This window comes from Arachis stenosperma, chromosome 1, assembly GCF_014773155.1.
Source record: "Arachis stenosperma cultivar V10309 chromosome 1, arast.V10309.gnm1.PFL2, whole genome shotgun sequence".
Lineage (NCBI taxonomy): Eukaryota > Viridiplantae > Streptophyta > Magnoliopsida > Fabales > Fabaceae > Arachis > Arachis stenosperma.
The window spans coordinates 39,764,826-39,787,575 of NC_080377.1; the positions used below are offsets into that span (position 1 = coordinate 39,764,826).

The 22,750-nt window shown below is 36.2% G+C and overlaps 1 protein-coding gene and 1 non-coding gene across 2 annotated transcripts; one reads left to right on the forward strand and one right to left on the reverse strand.

Annotated features, from left to right (window-relative positions):
* Positions 1 to 6,399: 6,399 nt before the first annotated feature.
* On the forward strand, positions 6,400 to 7,395 carry LOC130978441 (protein FAR1-RELATED SEQUENCE 5-like). The gene has a single exon (XM_057902252.1). It carries the CDS (start codon positions 6,400 to 6,402, stop codon positions 7,393 to 7,395), a length of 996 nt encoding a protein of 331 aa, XP_057758235.1.
* Positions 7,396 to 22,094: 14,699 nt separating this feature from the next.
* LOC130955885 (small nucleolar RNA R71) lies at positions 22,095 to 22,202 on the reverse strand. The gene has a single exon (XR_009076935.1). It is a non-coding gene; the product is annotated as a small nucleolar RNA R71 (small nucleolar RNA).
* Between the last annotated feature and the right edge of the window lie 548 nt (positions 22,203 to 22,750).

Consider the following 22,750-nt stretch of genomic DNA (forward strand, 5'->3'; position numbering starts at 1 on the left):
CACATATTATTGCATTCAATACCTTAATCATATGCATTGAGAAAAAATAAAAGAAAAGAAAAATAAAAATAAAAAAGAAAAAGAAAAAAAAAGCAAATAATGAAAAGGGGACAAAATGCCCCAAGTTAAGTAATAATATCAATGCATATGAGTTGTACTTAAATTTGGGATGCATGAATGTGTGGTAAACATAGTTAATGGACAGTTAGATATCGCATTGTAACTACATGGATTGTCTTAAGTTAGGTGGGAAGTTTAGGTTAATTAAAGATTCAGATTTTAGTCCACTTAACCAAATACAATCCTACCTTGACACTAACCCCATTACAACACTTAAAAGACCTCTTGATATGTGTATCTGTGCATTAATTCTTTGTTGATTGGTAGAAGAAGAGCAAGTCTTAGAAAGTAAGTTTAGAAGAGAATTGAGAGAAACGAACCTTAAACACCTGAGTGATTAGAGTGTATACACTTCCAGTGAGGGTTCGATGCTCGATTCTTTGTTCCCGGCTTTCATGAGCTATTTTCTTCTGCAAGTCTATTTGTACTTCATTTTTATGATTTGAATTAGTGAAATCCAGTTCATATTTGTTCCTGAAAGGTTTATTTACTTTTCACCAAGTTGGTAGAAACATTTTGCATTTAGTTGCATTCATATAGATAGGTTGCATTGCATACATCCTACCATTTTGCCTTCACTCTTTTAGTTCTCTTGAGCTTAGCATGAGGACATGCTAATATTTATGTGTGGGAAGATTTGATGCACCACTATTTCGTAGGACATCTTGTGCTTAATTGAGTGGATTATATCCACTATTCTCACACTTATTCATTGAATTTGCATGTTTTACATTTTCCTTCCTAATTTTGTGCTATGATTGAAAACATGTTTCTTTGGTCTTAATTTAGCTAATTTTAATCCTCTCTCATTACCATTCGATACCTTGATATGTGTGTTAAGTTTTTCAGAGATTACAGGGCAGGAATGGTGTAGAGGACGGAAAGGAAGCATGCAAAAGTGGAAGGCATACAAGAAGCTGAAAGAACTGCAAAGTTGTCAGTTCTGACCTCTTCGCATTCAATCGATCATAACTTGAGCTACAGAGGTCCAAACGAGACAGTTCTATTTGTGTTGAAAAGTTAACGTCCGGGGCTTCGAATTGATATATAATTTGCCATAGTGGCCGTACAGTTAAGTGACGTGCACGCGTGCATCTGCCAAAATTCAGCGTATCAGAATTTGCTTCCAGCGATTTCCGGGCTCTATTTTGGCCCAGTTCCAAGCTCGAAAACACATAATAGAAGCTGCAGAGTGGGGGAATTAGAATTATTCATTCAGACACTCATTATTCACAATTTATGTTTTAGATGTAGTTTCTAGAGAGAGAGAGAGAGAGAGAGAGAGAGAGAGAGAGAGGCTCTCTCCTCTCTCTAGGTTTTAGGATTTAGGATTTCTATTAGTTTAGGTTTATTTCTTCCCAATTCTAGGTTCAATGTTCCTTTAATTTAGTTCTCTTATATTCTTATTTATTCTAGTACTTTGGTTTATCTATTCCTCTTGTTGATTCACTTCTTTTCCAATTTGATTTATGAACTCCATGTTAGATTTGATTTTCTATTTAATGCAATTTGAGGTATTTCATATTTATGAATGCTTTCTTCAATTTATTTTATTAATGCTCTCAATTGGTTGTTTGGATTTTATTCTCTCTTATTGCTTTTCTATGCTTTTGTGTTACGCCTTCCAAGTATTTGATAAAATGCTTGGTCGGATTCTAGAGTAGATTTTTATCCTTTTGGCCTTGATTGAGTAATTGGTGACACTTGAGTTATCAAACTCCTTTGTTGATTGACAATTGAAAGTTGTTGATTGATTTGGATTCCACTAAGCTAGGACTTGAGGAACCAAATTAATTCGTCCACTTGACTTTCCTTCAAAATTAGAGGGTTAACTAAGTGGGAGTACTGAGCAATTCCTATCACAATTAATAAGAATATCTTGGATAGGACTTCCAGTTCTCATACCTTGCCAAGAGCTTTTCTAGTTATTAGTTTATTCCTTTTGCAATTTACAATTCTTGTTTCCTATCCAAAACCCCAAAACACACTTTTCCATAACCAATTATAAGCACACTTCCCTGCAATTCCTTGAAAGACAACCCGAGGTTTGAATACTTCGATTATTACTTTTAAGGGTTTGTTACTTATGACAACCACATTTTTGTATGAAAGGATTCTTGTTGGTTTAGAAGCTATACTTTTAACGAGCTTTTATTTGTGAATTCTAGACCACACAAGGAATCCGTTCGTCACCCAACTACAATAGATAGAGGATCAACCAATAGACATCGAGGTAGAAGCACCCCCACCGTAGTCGACTGGGGATTTGGCGCTGATACCTCAGAACTATCGACGCCATCTTCCAGCTTGGCATATAGCTCGTGTATTCTCACTTTCGAAAAACTTCGCCGATAATGAAACAAAACCTGCATATCTTCGTCCGACCCTATCACAAATGTTTCATACTTCATACTAGATGATACAACTACAATCGGAATTTTGTAGAACAACTTCTTCACCCACTTGGACCCACACAACCCCGCCTTTTGCAACACACTTGATTTTAGCTCTGACAACGTATTTGTTAACTGCATAAAAACACTCATTGGTTCTCTATCTGTGAACTTAACACCATGCCTTTTACTTTTTTGAATTTTTCTGGAGCGATGGACTAAAACAAAAAAACTCTCCTCATCCATTTGTAAATTTGTGAAAAAGACATTCTACTATCACACTACTCTCTCGTGCTTGATATTTATAGGCATTTTTTTGCAAGCATAAATCACTATAGAGATACCACTGTTTATGCCCATTAACTATTCATAAAAAAACTACTGGAGAGGTGTAGCAGTTTCTACTTTTATGTACTTTAGTATAAACCGCTATACCTCTACCGTGATTTATATTCAAACCCGGCAAAGGATTAGATGGTCCCAAAACGTTTGGACCATTAAATGGTCCTATAACAAAATATGTTTTTTTTTTTAATTTTTTAGTAACTGCTAAATAATCTTTTTCTAATTTTAATTACAAATTAATCCCAAATATTTTATTTAATTATAAAAATTATTTTTTCTTTTATAAATTATTATTTTATGAATCAACTATTATGTTTATTAACAATAAAAAAAACAATAACAAATTAGATCTTCCATTGATCGTAATAAAGCTTTTGGTCATTCCAATGGATTAAAAGTTTATATTTCATCCGTGACGTTTGTCCAGGGCCGTGAAATTGTGTTTCTTTGAAAACCAATCGATTGGATTACAGTTTATCATAAAACAATCGATTGAAAATTGCAAGGCAGCATGGTTTTTGCATAAATCAATCGATTGGTCATAGTATTTCAATCAATTGGACGATGAATAACATGTGGATTTTTTATAATTCAATCAATTGTTTATACCTTCCAAACGATTGAATGCTTCAAAACAACCTGAGGTTCACAATTCAATCTATTATTTTTGTTACTCAATCGATTGAAGTCACCAAAATAATATTGATTTACCCAATTCAATCGTTTGGAGTGTGCTACTCAATCGATTGAAGTGTGTACTACGCCTATTTCAATTTTGTTATCGTTTTTATAAATTATTAACTTATTATTCATCTATCTTATCTTTAAAATTCTATCTTCAATTTTTAAGGTTTTATTTTAATTTAAATACTCTAATATTATCTTTTCTTTAATATTAACATTATAAATTGGTGAATAATCCATCACCAATTATTCAATATCCATTTTTTTTATTTTTTATCCGTCTATTTAATATCCACTATTTGTTTATCATTTGACAATCATTGTTGCAGCAATCAGCAAAGGTCCAATCAATTTTTTCATTGTAGTATTCAGAAAACAATCCATCATTTTGATTATAAAATTGAGGTCAGTGAATAAAATCTCTAATTTTGCAATTTTTTGTTTTGATATTTTATTCGTGAAATTGATTGTGTAATGAAAACATATTTTTTATCTTTTATTAATTCACAGAAATTAAGAAATACTAAAAAGTAAATAGATGTTATTATTTTTTATTATTAATTAGCTAGCAATCAGGGACAGACCTAGAGGGGGCGAGTAGTGGACTGGACCCCCCAAAATTTTAAGAAGCTATACTTATATATAAGATTTGTGTTTAAAAAATAAAAAATATTAAGTAATTTAATTGTTTTATATGTATTATTTTTTACTATGTAATAGATCTATGTCTTAATTGTTTAATTCACTAATATTTTTTACCTAACTAATTTAATATCATACCCACAAGTCTTTGTACTTTTCAAATTAGTTTTTATATAATAAGTTCTATATTTATTTTTTAAAAAAATTATTTTTTTATATTAATATATTTAACATTCATATTTTTATATTAATTAGAACTTACGTAGTTAGGTTTTGGTAATCACATTATGTACTCTAGATATTATTTTCTTGTAAAAAATATTAATTCTTCTTCTAAATTTACGTTGGTAAAAGAAAAATTTTATAAAGATATCGTATATCTTGTATTCTATAAGGGTACTATGTCTTTCAAATAATTAATAATTTATAAATTATTTTCAAATTTGTTTAAATTTTTGAATGAAGGAATTTTAATAAATAAGATATCGGATAATTTTTAGCTAAACTCGTTATAAATTATTGGTATTTTATAACTTTATAATGTACTATTTATATTGTTATATTTTCTTTATGTAATTATGATATTAAAAATAAAATTGTGGAAAAAATTATAATTATATGTATCTTACTAAATCTGTTAAAAAACTAACTCCAATAACTATATGTTAATTATTTTTATAGATTAAAAAAATTATTTTAAAAATTGGCACCTCCATATTAAAATTTCTAGATCCGTCCCTGCTAGCAATATTAGAATATATCTATTTTTTGTTTTTTTTTTGTGACTTAACTTTCATCTATTTTTTGTTTTGTTATAAGACGGAGTGTACTGAATTTTTTTTTATTGGACATTTTTAAGATGTCAGGTATATTTACAGACACTGAGATGAATGAGCAATACCAGGAGGAGGATGCCATTAACCAACAAGAAGAGCAAGTTTGTGACCAAGATATGATGGATGAACAGAATAAATTCGAACAAGATTTTGGAGATGAAGTTACTGAGGGAGCGTATTTTTCTGAATCTGATAAGTCAGAAGATATCCTTAAAGCTGCTTATGCAGTTGACTCCGTGCAAGACATTACAACTTTGAACTTTAGTGAAAATTTTGTGGAGGAAATTGGCAAATATCACTTTTCTACTTTGCGCCTTGCATTTGATTTTTATTTGAAGTACTCAAAGTCGAAGGGCTTTAGTGCAAGGAAGAGCAAGACTTTCAAAAATAGTATTGGCGAAATTTACAAACAAAAGTTTGTATGTCATAGGCAAGGATTCAGGGAGGAAAAATATTACACGATGGAAAAAAGGAAGAAGGAGCCTCGATTGGAAACAAGAATTGTGTGTGAAGCCCGAGTGGATGTTAAATTTGCACCAGAAATTGGAAGGTGGCATATCTTTTATTTCTCTGACGAACACAACTATGATCTATTGGATACACAATTCAGTGCTATGTTGCCTGCCCACAGAAAAATGTCAGAGGCAGATATTATGCAAATGATGAACATGCTAAAGTTTGAGATTAACACTTCACAGATATTTGGTCTTCTAACTAGTCAAGCAGGCAGGTATGAATTTGTTGGCTATGGTCCCAGAGATATATACAATGAGATTGCTCGGCAAAGGCATCAAATTCCTGGTGATGCAGCACGAGTGTTGAAGAAGTTGGAGGATTGCAATTGAAGGATCCACAATTATATTTCAAGGCATGTCATGATTCAAGAGGTTTGTTACGTAACTTGTTTTGGTCTGATGGGATTAGCCAACTAGACTAACGACTCTTCGGGGATGTTATTGCTTTTGATGGTACGTACAAGAAGAACAAGTATAGTTGTCCATTAGTCATATTCAGCGGGGATAACCACCACAACCAAACAATTATTTTTGCTGCTGCATTAATTGTGGACGAAACTACTGATACATATATTTGGCTCCTGTGTCAGCTCATGTTTGCAATGAAGGGCAAGAACCCGACCTCAATAATAACTGATGGGGCCATGGCGATTAGGAATGCAGTAAGAGATGTATTTCCCGAAGTCAGACATAGATTATGCGCTTGGCACCTTATTTGAAATGCAACTAGCAATGTCGGAAATCCATCGTTTACATCTAAATAAAAAAAATCATGTTGGGAGACTATGATATTCTTGTCTTTAAGCGTAAGTGGGTTCAGCTTATTGAAGAATTTGGCCTTGAGGATAAGCTGTGGTGATCAACATGTATGAAGAGAAGCATATGTGGGCTACTGCATATATAAGGGGAAAATTCTTTGCTGGATTTAGAACTACCTCAAGATGTGAAGGTTTACACTCAGTTGTGGCAAGGTATGTGGGGTCGCGGTATGATTTGACAAGTTTTGTAGAGCATTTTCAAAGGTGTGTTGCACACTTGCGCTTTAAAGAATTTAATGTTGATTATGAATCTACACGTGGGGTGCCCGTCATAGAGACTTGTATAGAGCTGCTAGAGAGATATACTGCTGAGTTATACACTCATGAGATATTTCTTCTGTTTCGGCCATTTCTCTCTAGAGCTGGATCAATGCGGGTGCTAAACATAGAGAATAATGATGATTGCATAAAGTACATTGTGTGTAAGCATGGGAGGCCCGATTTTATGTGGACCATTGATTTTCGTCAAGAAGAAATGATCTTCATGCGTACCTATTTAAGAATGGAGTCATTTGGAATTCCCTGTGAACATATTGTGAAAGTTCTGGTTGACAGAGATATTTGTGAGATTTCCCGATCATTGATATTGGATAGATGGATAAAAAAGGTTAAATCAGCACTCAATGATCCAAGTGGGTTCACCAGGGATGCTGTTGTTATTAGTCGTCAAAATGCCTTGATGGAATTTTCAAAGCAATTGGCTGCTGTTGCTGCTAAAGTACCAGAGAGATATGAAGAGACACGTGACATAATTATGGGATTGTACTCATCTTACAAGGCTGCAGACGAAGGCACTAATCAACCTCAGTCAGGTGTAGCTAAAAGTAGCAATCCGTATGTGCATCAAAGTGGTGTAGGCTCAGGACAACCATCTAGGAAGAAGAGGCAACGTTGTAGTGTTTGTCAAATGGAAGGACATAAGAAGACAACATGTCCTTGGCAAAAGGACATTGACAACAACGTTATAGAAGATGAAGCTAATGGTTCGGATGATGGCAACATGTATACCAAACCGATGGCTGATATAGATAGTGATGATTAACAACTCTATAAACTAAATATTTTTGCATAGAGAATCAGTTTCATATTTGTATTTATTTATGTATTTTCACTATATTAATGAAATTTTTTATATTCTTCCAATAGTCGTATTTATGCTTTTTAGATGAAATAATTCTCAAATAAATATCGGTTAGCAAAAAATAGGGTATAAAAATTGGTCAAACCGGTGGTTAACTGATAAACCGGTAAAAAATCGGACGGTTTTTTAGTAGTTTTTTGGTTTAAACTGCCGCACCAACAACGTCGTTTAATGGGCTGGAGAAAAAAAATAATGTTATGAAAACCGATTCGAACCAGCCGGTTTTCGAAATTGGATAGCTTTATGCCGCGTTTTGGATGCTGAAGAAAGGGGAATGAACCCTAGTCTCAGACAAACCCACTCACACCTCTCATCTCGAGCCTCTACAGTCCACTCTCATTAAGGGTGTTCAAAACTGATCCAATCCGAACAAAACCGACTAACCAAACCCAAAAAACTGATAACTGAAAAAAATCGAAAATAGAAAAATTATGCAAAAATGATTTTTGCAGTTTTTTGTGGTTCGGTTAGGGTTTTTGGTTCTGATAGATAAAGCCCTAACCGAACCGAACCGAACTGATGTTATTAAAAAACCCTAATATAAAAGCATCCCCTTCCACAATCCACAGTTACATTCCATGTGACCTAAATTCGCTACTCCAGGAATCCGAACTCCCTCAAGCCCTCTCTCAAGCGCCGAATCTCAGCGTTGAACCTCCTCCTTCTTCGCCACCAACGACACTGCCGGATAGTACCATCGCGGTGGCACATCTCTTTCCCCTCCCTCTGCCTTCCTCGTAAATTTGTAGGGCTTCTCTCTCTTCCTCATCCTCGATGAAGCGCAGCAGCATGCACGGACGCACCAAACGCAGTCGAAGCCGCCGCCGTTCGTTGCCCATCGGCCGTCAGTAGTCGCCCGTCCGTTGAAGCAGTGTTGTCCATACATCTCTGGGTTTTTGGTTCGTGGCCGCCATCGTCTCACCATCATGGATCTCTATCGTCCTCTATAATGGACTTTAAGTCTAAGCCTCAGGTTTGTTTTTTTATTTTTTTTTTATTCTGAAATTCGGATTTTTTTTAATTCTGGTTTAGTCTGCTTATTGAAGTTAATTTGTATTGAACATTTAATTAGCTTGTTCTCGATTATATGGTTGAGTTGTTGATTTTGAGGTTGTTTTATAATTCTGAACTTTTATTCTGTTGTTAATTTAGGGTAATTTTGGTTTAGGGTTGGCTCTGAACCTTTTGTTCATTCAATGTTAATGCAGGAAAGGGGAATTAGCTTGGTTGTATTTCACTATTTCTGATTCAGTTTTGTTCTATTTTTTATTCAGTTTGGTTCTATTTCTGATTTAGTCTTTTGCTTTTATTTTTGCTTGATTTTTCTAAGTATTATTGTACCATCTGCTTCCTCCGATTATTAAAATGCTTTGATATATCTTGCATGGTGGGTTTTTTTAGTCGACATTCAATAGATCAGTCTAATGTTGAACAAATGAAAAGAACAAAATAGAATGCAAAAAAATAAAAGGCCATGGAATGTTTTTACATAAATTAATTATATAAAATAAAATATAATTCACAAGACATAAAATTTGTATGGAATTGTTGCTGAAATAATAAATGAGAATGACATTACTTCGTCATAAAAATATGAGTTTTTGAAACTAAAATATCTCTATATGCATAGATGTAAAGAAAAATTGTAAAAGTCACAAGCAATGAATATCTATTTAAGAAGTCATGGAAAAATAACTAAAGAAGTACATCCTTCAAACATAAAACCAAAGTATAGTCATATATCTAGATTACTGCTATTATCTTTACATCTTGTTCTATTTTGTGTGCATATTCCAAAACTCATTGGCCGGCGCTATAAATTGTGACTTCTTCTGGTTGTTTCGACTCCAAAGTAAATGCACAGCGTTTATCATGCGAATATCATGATCCTCAACCTACAATTTATTTATTATAAATTAGTACAAAAAAATAGAGACTAAATATTAGAGAGTTGTTTTATAAATGCTCACCTTATTGTTACCATTTAGTTTAAACTCAAAAGTCATATCCATCCACTTCATTACCTAAGTTGCAGAGTTCCAGCTTGAACTGCATTGAGGTATATCTTCTGACCTTTTAATTTTGTAGTCCTGAAATTGTTTATTATACTCTTCAATGCCATCATCCTTATACAATTTCGACTTGATGAATTGCTCCAGTATGTTTGCCTGATTTCATTTAACTAGATAAATAATAAAAACAAAATATCAGCAAATAAGCTTATAAAGATTTTTCTTGGCCTTACTAGTGTATTGATAACACGTTCACGATAGTGAATTCTGTCATCATTAAAATGGATGTCCAAGTGATAGATTGTGTGATCGTCAACTGAAATTATCATTAGATACCAATGGTCACTCTCTTGATCAGGAACATATATCTATACCATAAAATTTTCCCGTGAGTTATGAATGTTAATGATGAAAAACTATATTCAACAAAGAATATCAAAAAAAAATCTTACAAATTTTAAATCAGCAGTAGGTTGCATAAATTTATAAATATAGTGTTCCATCTTCTTCCTTAAATTTATCTTGCTGAAGACATCCACCTAATTCATTAATGCAAACCAATATAACTGTTAGTACATGATAAAGCATGGTTCTATATCAGTATTACATTTAAAACTTATAATCAGTAAAATTATCTTGTTAGGGATTATATAACATACCACAAATCTGGGTGGAAGTTACCATGTTGTCTTCAAACTTACATCAGATTGTTCATCAGTGCATCTCAATGCCGCTAATTCAAGAACCTGAACCATAATCCAAATATATTACTAGATTGTGTAAAAATCAAAAGTAAATTAATTAATAGATTATTTGGGTACCTTATCCGTAATGGGTCTGTCAGGTATGAAATGTTCAAAGTCTGATCTAGTTGCTCTGATTGTATCTGTAACCACAAGTTCTTCAATGTATCAATAAAAAACCAAAACACATTAGATTGATCCTCATTCATCGACAACAGTGATAATATCAACTTAACTTACGATTGATTTAGCGAGGCTGAAAATGCATATGCACAGGCCTTTATCTGATCTTCCAAAAGACGCATGGTTGGAGTTGGTATAAATTTACAATGCATTAACTACGAAGTTTGACACAAAAGTATTAGCAATACACAACTAAATGGTTAATTAGCAGTACTCATAAGAGACTAGCTAATTAAAGATTAGTGTCTAAGTGGTAATTACGTCCGTAATGGAAAAAAATAGACAGGTCTTTTATAGTCATTTATGGGTTGGCTCAGTGCATAAGACGCCTTGGATTTATTGGATGATTTGGACTCAATTTTTGGCTTTCTAATTCCGCCTGGGGAAGCAAAGGGTAATTTTTTCTATGTCCCCATAGAGGTCTTACCCTAGGAAAAAAACAGATTCAGTCAATTCTTATTATCATGTTAAGAATATACTAGTAAAAAATATGAGTTGTTGTCCATTACTACAAATGCATATACCTTTGATATATTTTTCTTTTTTGTTGCGGCTCTTATAGTTGGGGATACTGGGTTGTCCATATTGATCTCGATTTTGAAGGCATCATCGTGAATGAAAGACCCTTTGTTCAGTTCAATAAGATCATCTTCATCGTCTGATATAGCAGTATGAATATCAATATCCGAACTCTTAACCTTCAATTTATTTGAGAATGGACGTGTCTTTTGTACAGAAAGCTTGGTCGGAGTCTCGAAATTATTGTTCAAACTGAGTTGTGATATCATTGTCTCAATGTAGCTAACAGATTCAAGGATTTTATCAATCTTTTCGTCCCGAGCCATGTTTACAACTCTCATTGACTGCAAACATTTTAGGTAAAATAATGTCATATAAATGTAAAAATAAAAAAAGAGTGATAAAAATGTTTATACTATATAGATTGTATGACATAATATAAATTGCATTACTGGTTGTCAAATTAAATTACCTCGATGCTATGGAGGACCTCTTCCACTTTACTAGATAATTCTTCACTTTTATTTAGATCCTTGCTTTGAATAACATCGTCATTGATAATTATGTTATCCTGAAATATGAAAACATAAAAGATTAAATTACTCATAATACATTCTACTAAAATTTTAAAACTGATTACGTCTTACTTTAGCACTAGGAATTGTAGTTCCAATTTAATCACCAAAATCAACTGTGATAATGTCATAGTCTGTAGTCAGTGACATATTCTGTATATTACATGCATAGTTTGTAGCCAGTGACATATTTTGTATATTACATGCATCATTGAGGACTAAATCTTCGTTAGGAGGAATATCCATGATTATTATCAACTGAAGAATATTGTATGAGTAAATTTGGTTGAAAGGCAAATACTTAAAAAAAACTATCAACGTATAAAAAATTAATCGAATTGAGCACATATATATACACCCAAAAAAGATAACCAAATTTTAATTCTATTTTTTTTTTAATTTTTAAATTAAGTGAACAATCTTAAACCTGTTTAAGATATCTTATCTTTTGGTTAAAATCAAATACAAAACAAATTTTATCTTGATTTTTATTTACAATTTAACAAAGTAAATTTGATTATTTCATATGATTATATCTTATCTATAATTATTTTTAAGTAGATAAATACTCAAGTAATAATAATAATTTTTATTAGACGCATCAGATTAATAATTAAATAAAAATAATATTAAAACTGGTTGATAGGCACCATACCTAATCAAGCCCCCACCAATCGATTGAAATAATAATTGTGGATACTTCAATCGATTGCACTTAGAAAACAATCGATTGGAACAGTAATTAAGTGTACTTCAATCGATTACAATAACAATACAATCGATTGAATTAATAATTAAGGATAATTCAATCGATTGCATTAAAAACCAATCGATTGAAAATAGTAATTAAGTGTACTCCAATCGATTGCAATAACAAAACAATCGATTGGAATAGTAATTAAGTGTACTTCAATCGATTGGAGTAAGAAAAAAATCGATTGAATCAGCAATTGAGGGTACATCAATCGATTTCACTACTAAAACAATCGATTGAATCCATATAAACACCTGATTGCAAGCATTTTTCAATCGATTGGTTTCAAGAACTGATTGCATCTTAAGGATATAGATAAACTTAAAAAAGATTTAGCTGCATACAAAAGTCCCACTGAATATTCAAGAACTCTACATGTGAATAAGTTCCTAGATTTACAGGGATGAAATCATTTAAAATTATCAAAATACCCAATGAACAATAATACCTAGGACTCTCAAAAGTGAAATGACACATTTCATAATACAGTGAAAATAACACCTAGATTTTGTCCTAGATTTTTTTGTAACTTAATAACATTAACTCTCATCCAAGAATTAATGGGGATCATAGAATCATGTGGAGTTCTAGATAACAATTTCTTCATGGTCCAAGCCTTGGGATGATGCCCCTTGGGTTTGTGATGCCTAAATTAGTGTATAAAAGATCAATTGCTTCTCCTTGACGATTGATAGCTTCAGTTTGCCTGTCATGACGCTGCCTCATATCAGCAAATTGCTCCTCCATATATACTCTCATGCTTCGCAATTCATCCATCAAATCTCGCAATGTTGGCGACAGAGGGGGTAGTGATTGTAACACCCTACCATACAGAGTCTTATGCTTAAGTCATAATTCAGAGATGGCAAGGTATTACGACCTCTAAATAAAAATTTAGTACGTATAGTAGTATGAATGATTGATTATAACTAGGAGCCTTTGTAGAGAAAAAGGGTAAACAAAAATTGCAACTCGAAAACGTAACACTCCGATCGATAAAGTAACGAACAAGGATAACCAACGCGAGATTATATATATATACAAAGGAGTGTCAAAAACAGGAATATCAAGACTCAAGATCCGGCTGCGAAGATAACCGGTCTGAGCATAGCAATATATACATATGATAAAATAAAGAAAACCCCAAAGGAAACCCAAAGGGACACAAATACATAAAACCTATTCTCCAAAATCTCCCATAAGAGGAGTCATCACAGTTTGTATTATTTAATGGAGATAAAAGTATCTAAGCAAAACATATAAACCAAAACATAGCCCCGAGAACAAGGGATCTTCGCAAAACTAGAAGTCTCCAGCATGCCTCAGCGGGACACCTCACGTCCTGCATCTGAAAACCACAAAATCCGCATGGGTGAGAACCAGAGGTCCCCAGCATGGTAACAGCTTCCACATATATAATACATAATAATAGAGGAAAGCCGAAGGCAATCCTAAAACTTCCTCCAGATAATATTAAAGCTTATAAACAAGCTAAACCATATAAGGGTATCTGACTAAAGATTCTTCAGTCTAACTAATACTTCCCTTTCCAATTCCTTCTCACCTCCCAACCACCAGCAGGAGTATAATGTAGCAAACACAGTTATATCAAACAAGAAATATACAATTAGGGACAAGTAGGGCATTTAGACAATTAGCAAGTAATATGCAGTCAAATAGGCAATCTCAAACAATTCATATAGTATGCATATGATGAATGCCTGTCCCTAGTGGCTGATGATATCATCTGTCGGTTATAGAGCCAACCCGACAAGTCCTGGTAGCTAACCATTGGACTGTCCCTCTGTCACGCATCCCTAACTCGAGTTATACTCGTTATAAACTTAATCATAATCATGATCTATATCCATCACCCTCACTGGTGAATATTTACGGGGGCGAGCTCATCCGGGTCTTTCACAGTGCCCGGCCACACTTATGACATAGGGTCAAAAGAGCTTCGAGTCTCAACCTGGAGCACGTGGTGGCTAGCCACTGCTTCCTCCCAGGGAAACTCTCATCTCCAACAGTGGAAGTGCAACATTCACAATTCATTCAACAGCATATATGCATTTGTACATGGCCAGAATCATGGCTCCGCCGTAACACGGCAATAATCTAGCCTTCCGGCTCACGGTTAAATCCATAACCAGCCCATTGGCATCACGGTTAAATCCATAACCAGCCATCTCATGAACAAATACGGCCTTTCGGCCTATGGCATAACAAGCACTTCCACCACCATCCTCCGCATCTCACATAATCATGCTTGATCCTCAATGATCATTCATTTTTCCCTTGCTTCGCTCGCAAGTTACCACATTCACTAGCCTTTCTTCTCATAGCTAGACATACCATAATGATTTAAGATATAAGTGGTGAGATCGGAGGCTTAGAAGTATGAAATTTGGCTTTTAAAACTCAAAAATCAACTTTGGGATGAAAACAGGTCCACGCGTACGCGCACTCCACGCGCACGCGCGGATGGCCTCAAAAACTCATCGACACGCAAGCGTCATGCACGCTAACGCGTGGATTAAAAATTTGCCAATCGACGCGTACGCGTCAACCACGCGTACGCGTGGGTGTTCTCGTGCCCCAGGCACAACACTAGCACAGTTCTGGCATAACTCTCTGGAAAATGGCTGGGCATTGGGTGCAGCACAATCGGCGCGCCCGCGCACATCACGCACACGCGTGGATGGCATTTTCGGGAAGAACGGCGCGCACGTGCCAAGTGCGCCCACGCGCAAGGGGTCATTCTGCTAAAGTTTTTCTAAGTTAAAAGCTGCAGAATTGACCAATTTAAACCCCAATCTTCCAACGGACATAACTTTCTCATTTTAAATCGTTTTTCACCCATTCTTCGAACGGCATGGACATCCCGGATCCAATTTCATTTCTAAATAGATTTGGCACAAAACAGAGATCCGTAGTCCAAGTTATATCCCACCAAAGTATGCCCAAAAACCATGTTTTTCATAAAAACCACAAAGTGCCATTTGCAAACAAGCCATTTCCAACTCCTTTCAAAAATCAATCAAAACATGCCATTTTCATCCCTTTTCTTTGAAATCAATCAAAATATATCAATTTCAACATCAAGCTTCCTCAATTCACACATTGACACTTTACCACAATTTATCAAAATCACTATCCCATCATTTTAACCCACTTCACCCGAGTGGCTCAAACTCAAACATATTGACATATCATATACTCTTCCTCATGCCAATTCTCAACAACACCAATTCCAATAAATCATCATTTGTACACAATCAATATCATACTCACCATCAACATGGTTCAACCCACAATTCAACCATAACCAATCATCAAGCATATATTGCAACATGCATATTTCTCATACATCATACTATCAAGGCATCATTAATCATCATCACATATATGACCACATCATATATATCAACAATTCAACAATATCAACAATTCAATGCCTATCTTAGGGCCTCTAGCCTAAGTATTTCCAACCACATTACATATTAGATACGGGAAACCGAAACCATACCTTAGCCGACTTCCCAAGCTCAACCGGAGCACTTCCAAACCACTTATCCACAAGCTCTCAAGGCCTCAACACCTCCAAGAATAGATTTTTCACCACCAAATCCCTTTTTAAGCTTTTCAATATCACCAATCAAGCTCCAATATTCACATATACACAACCTAAGCCACAATCATCATACCCATACACAACATCTCAATACCCAAACATCATAGAACAACAAATTACACTAGGGTTGAGAATCTTACCACACCCAAGGTCCAAGGAGACAAGATTAACCTTCTCCTTTAAGAGAGTTGGGTCCTATAACATCAAAGAACCCAAAATCTCAACATTTCACCCATGAAACTCGAAAATAAGGGCTGGAATTTCGAACAGCAACACGTGGCTTACCTCAAAATTGATTGTATGGGTTTTATAGAGCTCTCTGTGGTGAACGCGTGGCCGCAAACGGAGTAGCAATCGGAGCTCTAGATCAAAAGTTATGGTGGTTTGAAGATCAACCAAGGGAGAGAACTTGAGAGAGTGTTCTTCCTCCCTTTCTCTCTAATTTCAGCGTGAATATGAGTGTTGTGAGGAGAGAGAGAGTGCTGAAAACTAGGGTTTTGGTTTAGTTATGTTGGGCCAAGGGCCCACTTTGGGTCCGGTTGGCTCGGTTTGGCCCGTTCGGTCCAATCTTGGTCCGAATTCTATAAAATTGGTACTGAAATTCTCGTCTCAATCTCCTCTATCACATTTAGCCATAAAAATTATATTTTAGGCTTTCTAGAATAAATTCTCATTTATGGGTTAATTAGCCGTTAATTAACCGGGTTTTACATTCTACCCACCTAATTGGGAATTTTGCCCACAAAATTCAAATGCAATTACCTGAGAATAAATGCGGATAATCCGTTCGCATCTCCGACTCGAGTTCCCAAGTGTGTTCCTCAACACCGCCTCGACTCCATGCCACTTTGACTAATGAAACCTCTTTTCCACGCAACCGTTTGATACTAGTATCATCAATTCTGACCGGAGCCACTGGAAGCGTCAAATCTTCCCTTAACTGAACCGACTCAGGTTCCAACACATGGCTAGCATCAGGAGTGTACTTCCGAAGCTGCGACACGTGAAACACGTCGTGCAGATTCGAAAGATGAGGTGGTAGAGCCATCCGATACGCCACCGGTCCAATCCTCTCCAGGATTTGAAATGGACCAATGTATCGAGGATTCAACTTCTTTGCTTTAATCGCCCTACCTACTCCCGTGGTCGGAGTAACCTTAAGGAAGACATGGTCTCCTTCCTCAAATTCTAAGGGCTTTCGTCTCTGATCAGCGTAACTCTTTTGACGACTTTGCGCCGTAAGCATCCTATCTCGGATTTTCTTGACTCGTTCAGTAGTCTCAACTATCATTTCCGGTCCCAACAAGCTTTTCTCTCCATCTTCATACCAACATAGCGGAGATTGACATTTCCTCCCATACAAGGCCTCATACGGAGCCATTCCGATGCTCGCATGATAACTATTATTGTATGCAAACTCCACCAATGGCATATACCGATCCCAACTCGCCGGTGGGTCCAAAACACAAGCTCTCAACATATCCTCTAGTGTTTGGATCGTCCTCTCAGATTGACCATCTGTTTGAGGATGGTAAGCCGTGCTCAAGCTTAATCGGGTTCCAAAAGCTTTCTAAAATGCACCCCAAAACCTTGAAGTGAAGCGAGGATCTCTATCAGAGATTATAGTAGCAGGTACACCATGAAGTCTCACAATCTCCTTTATGTATAACCGTGCTAGTTCCTCAAGGGTGCAAGTCATCCGAATGGGCAAAAAGTGAGCTGACTTCATCAGTCGGTCCACAATCACCCAAATAGCATCAAAACCAGCCCTAGTCCTTGGCAATCCTGACACAAAGTCCATTGCAATACTTTCCCACTTCCATTGCGGAATCTCTAAAGGTTGCAACATCCCGGAAGGTCTTTGATGTTCAATCTTTACCTTTTGACAAGTTAAGCATTTTGATACACATTCCGCCACATCATTCTTCATACCCGGCCACCAAAACATCGCCTTTAAATCATGGTACATCTTAGTACTTCCCGGGTGAATGGAGAATCCGCTTTTGTGTGCCTCCTTTAAAATATCTTGCCTCAAAGTGCCAACATCCGGCACAATGATCCTACCCTTGAATCTCCATAACCCATCTTTTTCTTCCGACACTCTCCATTGTTTTCCTTGCTCAATAGCCGGTAACACCTTCCATAACGCTTCATCATTTTGATGAGCCTTTAGGAGTTCGGACTTAAAATCACTTGAGATTTCTAATCGGCTCAAATACAAAGTTTCGGATACTTCTTGAGCACCAATTTTCAGACTCTCGAATCCCTTGAGCAACTTCTCCTCTTGAAGCATCATCCAAGCCGCATATAACGACTTCCGACTTAACGCATCCGCCACTACGTTCGCCTTTCCCGGATGGTAATGCAACTCAAAGTCGTAGTCCTTCAATAATTCCATCCACCTTCTCTGCCTCATATTAAGCTCTTTCTGATCAAAGAGGTACTTCAAGCTCTTATGATCAGAGAAAACTTGGAACTTGATGAGCGGATAATTTGTACGCTTTTTGGCATTATTTTTAGTATGTTTTTAGTATGATCCAGTTAGTTTTTAGTATATTTTTATTAGTTTTTAGTTAAAATTCACTTTTCTGGACTTTACTATGAGTTTGTGTGTTTTTCTGTGATTTCAGGTATTTTCTGGCTGAAATTGAGGGACCTGAGCAAAAATCTGATCCAGAGACTGAAAAGGACTGCAGATGCTGTTGGATTCTGACCTCCCTGCACTCGAAGTGGATTTTCTGGAGCTACAGAATCCCAATTGGCGCGCTCTCAACGGCGTTGGAAAGTAGACATCCTGGGCTTTCCAGCAATATATGATAGTCCATACTTTGCCCAAGATTTGATGGCCCAAACCGGCGTTCAAAGTCACCCTCAGAAATCCCAGCGTTAAACGCCGGAACTGGCACCAAAATGGGAGTTAAACGCCCAAACTGGCATAAAAGCTGGTGTTTAACTCCAGGAAGAGTCTCTACACGAAAATGCTTCATTGCTCAGCCCAAGCACACACCAAGTGGGCCCGGAAGTGGATTTTTATGTCATTTACTCATCTCTGTAAACCTTAGGCTACTAGTTTTCTATAAGTAGGACCTTTTACTATTGTATTTAAAAAATCTTTTGATCATGCTTTGAGGATTGAACCCTCTTTGGGGAGGCTGGCCATTCGGCCATGCCTAGACCTTGTTCTTATGTATTTTCAACGGTGGAGTTTCTACACACCATAGATTAAGGTGTGGAGCTCTGCTGTACCTCGAGTATTAATGCAATTACTATTGTTCTTCTATTCAATTCCGCTTGTTCTTTGTCCAAGATATCACTTGTTCTTCAACTTGATGAATGTGATGATCCGTGACACTCATCATCATTCTCACCTATGAACGTGTGACTGACAACCACCTCCGTTCTACCTTAGATTGGGTGAATATCTCTTGGATTCTTGATACACGATGCATGGTTGATCGCCTGACAACCGAGTGCTCGCCTGACAAACGAGCCAGCCATTCCGTGAGATCAGAGTCTTTGTGGTATAGGCTAGAACTGATGGCGGCATTCAAGAGAATCCGGAAGGTCTAACCTTGTCTGTGGTATTCTGAGTAGGATTCAATGATTGAATGACTGTGACGTGCTTCAAACTCCTAGCAGGCGGGGCGTTAGTGACAGACGCAAAAGAATCACTTGATTCTATTCCGGCCTGACCGAGAACCGACAGATGATTAGCCTATGCTGTGACAGAGCATAGGAACGTTTTCACTGAGAGGATGGGAGGTAGCCACTGACAACGGTGAAACCCTTGCATAAACTTGCCATGGAAAGGAGTAAGAAGGATTGGATGAAGACAGTAGGAAAGCAGAGAGACGGAAGGGAAGGCATCTTCATACGCTTATCTGAAGTTCTTACCAATGAATTACATAAGTACCTCTATCTTTATCTTTATGCTTTATTCGTATATCACTATACCCATTTGAGTCTGCCTGACTAAGATTTACAAGGTGACCATAGCTTGCTTCATACCAACAATCTCTGTGGGATCGACCCTTACTCGCGTAAGGTTTATTACTTGGACGACCCAGTGCACTTGCTGGTTAGTTGTGCAAAGTTGTGTTTATGCCATGGTATTGAGCACCAAGTTCTTGGGGCCATTACTAGGGATTATTTGAGTTGTGAAAAGTAGTGATCACAATTTCGCACACCAAGTTTTTGGCGCCGTTGCCGGGGATTGTTTTGTGTATGGACAACTGACGGTTCATCTTGTTGCTTAGATTAGGTATTTTTCTTCAGAGTTCTTAAGAATGAGTTCTAGAGTTTCATGATGATCTATTGAAGTCTGGCTGGCTGAGAAGCCATGTCTAATCTTATTGGACCGAGGTTTCAACTAATCATCACAAGAGCTTGTTGATCTCTATCAATCTTGCTATTGGAGCAATGATCTGCTAAGGCTTGGCTGGCCATTGGCCATGTCTAGTGTTTTGGACCGAAGCTTTCTTTGAAAGCTTGGCTGGCTGTGAAGCCATGTCTAATTCCTGGATCGGAGTCTTAGACTAGCATTGCAATGATTCCTGGAATCCAAATTAAGAATTCTGAAACTTTTATTTTCTATTTCCATACAATTTTCGAAAAAAAAGCACAAAAAAATTTCAAAATCATAAAAACCAAAAATATTTTATGTTTCTTGTTTAAGTCTAGTGTCTAATTTTAAGTTTGGTGTCTTGCATGCATTGTTTATTTGATCTTGGTTCTATTTTCAAGTCAATAGTACAGGGAACTGAAGATTCAGAATATGCAGCAGAGGAATTACACAGAAAAAGCTGGGCGTTCAAAATGTCCAGTGAAGAAGGACAGACTGGCGTTTAAACGCCAGCCAGGGTGCCTGGTTGGGCGTTTAACGCCCAAAAAGGTAGTGCATTGGGTGTTAAACGCCAGAATGTGCACCATTCTGGGCGTTTAACGCCAGGATGGCACAAGGGGGAGGATTTTGTTTTCAAATCAATTTTTTTCAAGTTTTCAAAGTTTTTCAAAATCAAATCTTTTTCATATCATATCTTTTCAATCAAATGTTTTCAAAATCAATTTCTTTCCTTTTTCAAAGATACTTGCTATCAATTAATGATTTGATTCAACATTTCAAGTATGTTGCCTTTTCTGTTGAGAAAGGTTTGATGTTTGAATCATATCTTTTCTTGATAGCCAAGTTATTAATTTTTAAAATCAAATCTTTTTAAAAATTGTTTTCAAATCATATCTTTTCAATCACATATTTTTTTAAAAAAAAAAAACCAATCATATCTTCTTATCCACATCTTTTTCAAAATAGTTTTCAATAAAATCTTTTTGATTTCTAATTTCAAAATCTTTTTCAAAAATCATTTGATTTCTTTCCCACTCTTATTTTCGAAAATTAATTAGTATTTTTCAAAATGTTTTCAAATTCTTTAACTTAATTTTCGAAAAAGCTCCTCCTTTCTTCTCACATCCTTCTATTTATGGAGTACCATTCTTTCTCAATGCACAATTCGAACTCTATCTGATTAAGTTCGAATTCTTCTACCTCTTTCTTCTATTTTTCTGTTCTTCTGACACCTCAAGGAATCTCTGTACTGTGACATAGAGGATTCCATACTTTCTTGTTCTCTTCTCTTTCATATGAGCAGGAGCAGAGACAAAGGCATTCTTGTTGAAGCTGACCCTGAACCTGAAAGGACCTTGAAGCGAAAGCTAAGAGAAGCTAAGGCACAATTCTCTATAGAGGACCTAACAGAAATCTTCAAAGAAGAAGAAGACATGGCAGCCGAAAACAACAACAATGAAAACAATGCAAGGAAGGTGCTGGGTGACTTTACTGCACCTACTCCCGATTTCTATGGGAGAAGCATCTCTATCCCTGCCATTGGAGCAAACAACTTTGAGCTTAAGCCTCAATTAGTTTCTCTAATGCAACAGAATTGCAAGTTTCATGGACTTCCACTGGAAGATCCTCATCAGTTTTTAGCTGAATTCTTGCAAATATGTGACACTGTCAAGACTAATGGGGTAGACCCTGAGGTCTACAGACTTATGCTATTCCCTTTTGCTGTAAGAGACAGAGCTAGGACATGGTTGGATTCACAACCCAAAGAAAGCCTGGACTCATGGAAAAAGCTAGTCAATGCCTTCTTGGCAAAGTTCTTTCCACCTCAAAAATTGAGTAAGCTTAGAGTGGAAGTCCAAACCTTCAGACAGAAGGATGGAGAATCCCTCTATGAAGCTTGGGAAAGATACAAACAATTGATCAGAAAATGTCCTTCTGACATGCTTTCTGAATGGAGCATCATAGGTATTTTCTATGATGGTCTCTCTGAACTGTCCAGGATGTCTTTGGATAGCTCTGCTGGAGGATCTCTTCATTTGAAGAAGACGCCTACAGAAGCTCAAGAGCTGATTGAAATGGTTGCAAATAACCAATTCATGTACACTTCTGAAAGGAATCCTGTGAACAATGGGGCAAATCAGAAGAAAGGAGTTCTTGAGATTGACACTCTGAATGCCATTTTGGCTCAGAACAAGATATTGACTCAACAAGTCAATTTGATCTCTCAAAGTCTGTCTGGAATGCAAAATGCACCAAACAGTACTAAGGACGCTTCATCTGAAGAAGAAGCCTATGATCCTGAGAACCCTTCAATGGAAGAGGTGAATTACCTAGGTGAACCCTATGGAAACACCTATAATTCTTCATGGAGAAATCACCCAAATTTCTCATGGAAGAATCAAGAAAGACCTCAACAAGGTTTCAACAACAATAATGGTGGAAGAAACAGGTTTAGCAATGGCAAGCCTTTTCCATCATCTTCTCAGCAACAGAC